General features: G+C 45.0%; 1 protein-coding gene across 1 annotated transcript; it reads left to right on the forward strand.

The window, feature by feature from the left end:
• The first annotated feature begins 2363 nt into the window (after positions 1-2363).
• On the forward strand, positions 2364-3312 carry LOC116860478 (olfactory receptor 1009-like). Its single transcript, XM_032846535.1, is given in 2 exon segments — positions 2364-2909; positions 2911-3312. Coding segments are annotated over 2 exon segments (948 nt in total).
• The last annotated feature ends 1306 nt before the right edge of the window (positions 3313-4618 follow it).

Here is a 4618-nt window from a genome sequence, read left to right on the forward strand (position 1 = left end):
TGCAACTTTCAAATTTAATCAATTGAATTTTAGATCTAGTAATGTTTGTTAGAATTTAAAACAATCACACTTGATCTTAATATTCCCTTAGCCTCAAAATCTAACAGATTAAACTTCCCCAATAATTTAAGCACTGTTTACAGTCAAATTCTCTTAAACAATTCAAAGTCACGCAGACACAAAATCCATAGAAGCAAATTCTCCTAAGCATTTCAACACCATTTATAAACACAATTAATTAAATGCTCTTCAACCTTTTAAACTACAATCACAGATTTAATGTACCTAATTTCCCAAGCCCTTCCAATGAGCATTTAAACAACTCCAGAAAATTACTAAATAAAAACCTATATATATTCTTCTGCATTTCAGCAGAGTCAAATCAAACATAAACTCAGCCAATCCAATTTAGCCAATCATCCTCCTTATTTTGAGTCAAATTCAGCAGATACTCTTAACTGTTTCAACCCCTCAGATAGTATCTCCAATATGTATATATTCAAATATGTATTCAAATTCATATTAAATGATTTGTTACAAAAATTTATCATCTTATAAAGAGATCTTACCAAAATTATCAATATAGGAGGGAAAGCATACACCCATCTGAAAAGAATCCCCTTAAAGCCTCCACAGCAACCGGAGTTAAAAATGTATGGTTGTCAGAGATTCAAGATGAGGGCTCTGAATTCAGGGATTTAGGCCAAAACTCCAGGGCTGGAAGAGTGGAGTGTGGGTACAACTGGACAGCCAGGTCCTCCAGGCCCCAGCTTTCAGAGACACTGGGTTTCATGGGGCATCATCCTCCAATTCCGCTCTTACCCACATCTTAGCATAATCGTTCTCCAATTTTTACCACCTGATTTGGGCAAAGCACATCCTGAACCCACCCATCTGGGTAGTAATGATCATCTTTGCAGCCTGATCTGTCTGGAAGAGTCTGTATCTTCTTTACAGCTTCCCTTCCCCCATGCCACAAGTGTTTACTGAGAGCCTCCTGTGTGCCAGTCACTGAAGATGCAGCAATGAACGAAATTGACAAAAATGCCCAGCTTCACGATTCTAGCATCCTAACATCAAGACAGAGCTCGCAGGCAAAAGCAATAAGTCATGTGAATGTTGCATATTAGAAGGGGAAAAGTCCTATGAAGCCCAAAAAGAAACAGAAAAAAAAGGATAGTGAGCGCTGGGGTAGGACAGGGTTTCATTGTAAATAAGATGTTTAGAGAGGGCATGACACACAGGTGACACTGGAGCCTGAACTCAAAGGAAATGAGGGGAGGAGCCCTGTGGCTACCTGGAGCAAGAGGGGTGAGGGGTGGGGACAGTAGTGCAGAGGTCCTCAATCACTCCTGGTGTCCCAAGACAGGAGGGGAGGCATGAGTAGCTGGAGCAGGATAAGCAAGAGGGAATAGAGCAGACAAGAGGACAGAGAGAAAGGAAGTGATGGAGCAGTGGCCAAACTCACAGAGTCATTGTGATCACCCTGCCTTTCTCTTCTGTGGTGGGACAGGCTGCCCCTGGCTGCTCCTCCTAATAGGGAAGCAGGACACCAGGTAAGAGCAATTGCAATTTATCAAGCAAGGTATGAGGATGTCTTGCAAAGAAAAGATGAGAAGTTGGTAGACATCTTAAAGGTAGAGCCAGTAGGATTTGTTGAGGGGTTCCTTGAAGGGTGAGAAAAAAATGACTAGAAGGTTTGGGTCAAGACAACTGGAAGGATCCTGTTGCCATGATGCAAATGAGAAAGATTTTCTTATCTAATCGATCATTAATTTATATTTATTCATTGACACTGGCATTGTGATAGATACCAGCACACAAATTCCTGAGATAGGAAATAACTCTCCTCCTACCAGGAGTAAGAAATTCCAACAGGAAAGATGGAGGGGCATTTTTTTTTTTCATGTTAAAATATAGTGCCATGAGTTTAACTGAAAGAGTACCTGTGAATTCAGGAGAGAGAGGGAGGGGATGGACCTCTAAGCTGGGTTTGGAGAGATCAAAGGACGGTCCAACAAGAAAATTTAGATTTTGAAAAGGCACAGACATTTGCAATAATGCAGTGTGTTTGTAGAAATAAATCATTCAGAATTGCAAACTGAGAGCAGGATAGCATGGAGGAACACGTGTGGAAGCTGAGGAATGTAGACATCGTTCCAAGGGGGACAGAGAACCCTTAGAACCTCAGCATGAGTATAACATGATGGGATTGAAGTGGGGTTTGGGGGCCAGTCTCCCCTTTGGAGATACACAGGCTCTTTAGTGATAGGAGATGTTAAAGCCTATCTGTTTGATGAGAATGTTAACATTCCTGTTTCTCCACCCCTTGGCCATTGTCCTGTGTATAACACCCCAGTGGAATGACATCAGGGCAGAATCACACCACGGTGACAAGATTCATCCTGCTGGGCCTCACAGACCAGGCTGACCAAAAACATCTCCTCTTTGGCGTCTTCCTGATGATCTATGCTGTGACGCTGGTGGGCAACCTAGGCATGATAGACCTGATCCGTACCAGCTCTGCCCTCCACACCCCCATGTACTTCCTCCTGAGCGTGCTCTCCTTCCTGGACATTTGCAATTCCTCCGTGTTCACCCCCAGGCTGCTGACCAGCTTCCTCACTGTGGACCAGTCCATCTCGTTCGTGGGCTGTGTGGTCCAGATGGCCTTCATGATCCTCCATGGCACAGGGGAGTGCCTGCTCTTGGCCATCATGGCCTATGACCGATTTGTGGCCATCTGCCACCCTCTCCTCTACCACACCATCATGTCCAAGCGCTTGTGCACCCAGCTGGCGATGGGCACCTATGCTGTGGGGGTGTTCATTTCAGCTCTGCAGACAGGGAATGTCTTCATCTTGCCCTACTGTGGTCCCAACATCATTGATCACTTCTTCTGTGACATCCCCCCCAGTGCTCCAACTGGCCTGCTCAGACACCACTGTAGCCAATGTCATCCTGCTCTTCTTTTCCGCCTTGGTTACTGTCCCCACAGTGTCTGTCATCTTGGTCTCGTATACCTACATCCTGGCCACAATCTGTAGGATGAGGTCCCTGGAGGCCCAGCGCAAAGCTTTCTCCACTTGTGCCTCCCACCTCACTGCCCTCTCCCTCTTCTATGGGTCTGTGTTCTTTGTATATGTCCAACCCAACCCAGAAAGTGCTTCAGCCTATAACAAGACCCTCTCCGTGTTCTACACCATTGTGATCCCCATGCTGAACCCCCTGGTCTACAGCCTAAGGAATAAAGATGTCAAGGCCGCCGTACACATTAGGGTTCTTAACTTAAGCAGAAAAGGAATTTGTTAGAAAGCTATCTGGGAGCTCGTAAAATAGAAGGGAGGCCTAGAGATCCCAGCTGGGACAGGAACCAAGAGTGGCCAAACACAGCTGAACACCACGGAAATGGTCCGTGTAGGCTGCCCCACTGGGGAACATCACCTTTGAGCACTCCCCATTGCTATGGCTAGCACTGCCCCCATTGAGCATTCAGTACAGCTCAGCCACAGGACAAAGCCACCAACACTACCCACTCTGTCCCACCCTCTATAGCATTCAACCACATATCTCTACCTGTTCTACCTTCCCATCATTCCCTGAAGTTCAAGCCCCAGGCAGGAATATTCACCTATTTGGTAATGTCCTTCTTGTACATCCATCAGTAGACCCCATTCAGCATGGATATGTTACATCCCCTGCTATGCTACATCCACACTTCTGTCTTACAGAGCCCTAGGACCTCTTTCAGTGGTCCCAGAGCAGGAGTCAGATTCTGTCTTCTTCCTATCTGTTCTCAAATGTAGAAAGGGGCATTGAATGCCATAGTGACCTAAAAGATTATAAAGAAGATACTGCCCTTCTGTGTGATGTTGGAGAAATGGTCCCCGTGGTGTTTGAGTATAGGAAGGAGATAGTGATCATTGACTTTATGGGGCCGAATGGAGCCCCAGCTACAGAAATCTCCATTAGAACCAGCCAGGGGCCAGAATATGTGCTACAGCAATAATGAGCTATTATTTCTCGATAAATCACCAACTTAAACAAAATAAAAAGCTGAAAGGCCCTCCCACCAGCCTCTATGACAGTCAGCTTTTGTTTCTCTCTCTTCCCCATTAATACCATCCACATTTCCCTGGATGATGCGTCGGCCAGAGTAAATCAGTCGATTTAGGAATTTGGAGCTAGGGGCAACCCCGAAAAGCACAAACCATTCATACCCCATCCCCTGCTACCTCAGGGGGTTTGATTGAAGAGGTTTCTTCAATCAAAATCAAATTACCTTTATGTCTTTAGACAAAACCCTTCTTCATTGTAATAGAAATCAATCTTACTATCTTAAGAGTGTAAGAAAGAGGTGAAATTTATTGTGAAATCCAGATGTCAACTGAGGTTTACTATCTTTCTGAGAGCCAAATAAAATTGGCTTGTGTGCTAAAATCCCTGTATTTCTCCCTGTCTGGAGAACCTGAGGTAGCAGGGGATGGGGTATGAATGGTTTGTGCTTTTCGGGGTTGCCCCTAGCTCCAAATTCCTAAATCGACTGATTTACTCTGGCCGACGCATCATCCAGGGAAATGTGGATGGTATTAATGGGGAAGAGAGAGAAACAAAAGCT

The sequence above is a fragment of the Lontra canadensis genome, unplaced genomic scaffold (genome assembly GCF_010015895.1).
Source record: "Lontra canadensis isolate GAN:19392208 unplaced genomic scaffold, GSC_riverotter_1.0 scaffold176, whole genome shotgun sequence".
Lineage (NCBI taxonomy): Eukaryota > Metazoa > Chordata > Mammalia > Carnivora > Mustelidae > Lontra > Lontra canadensis.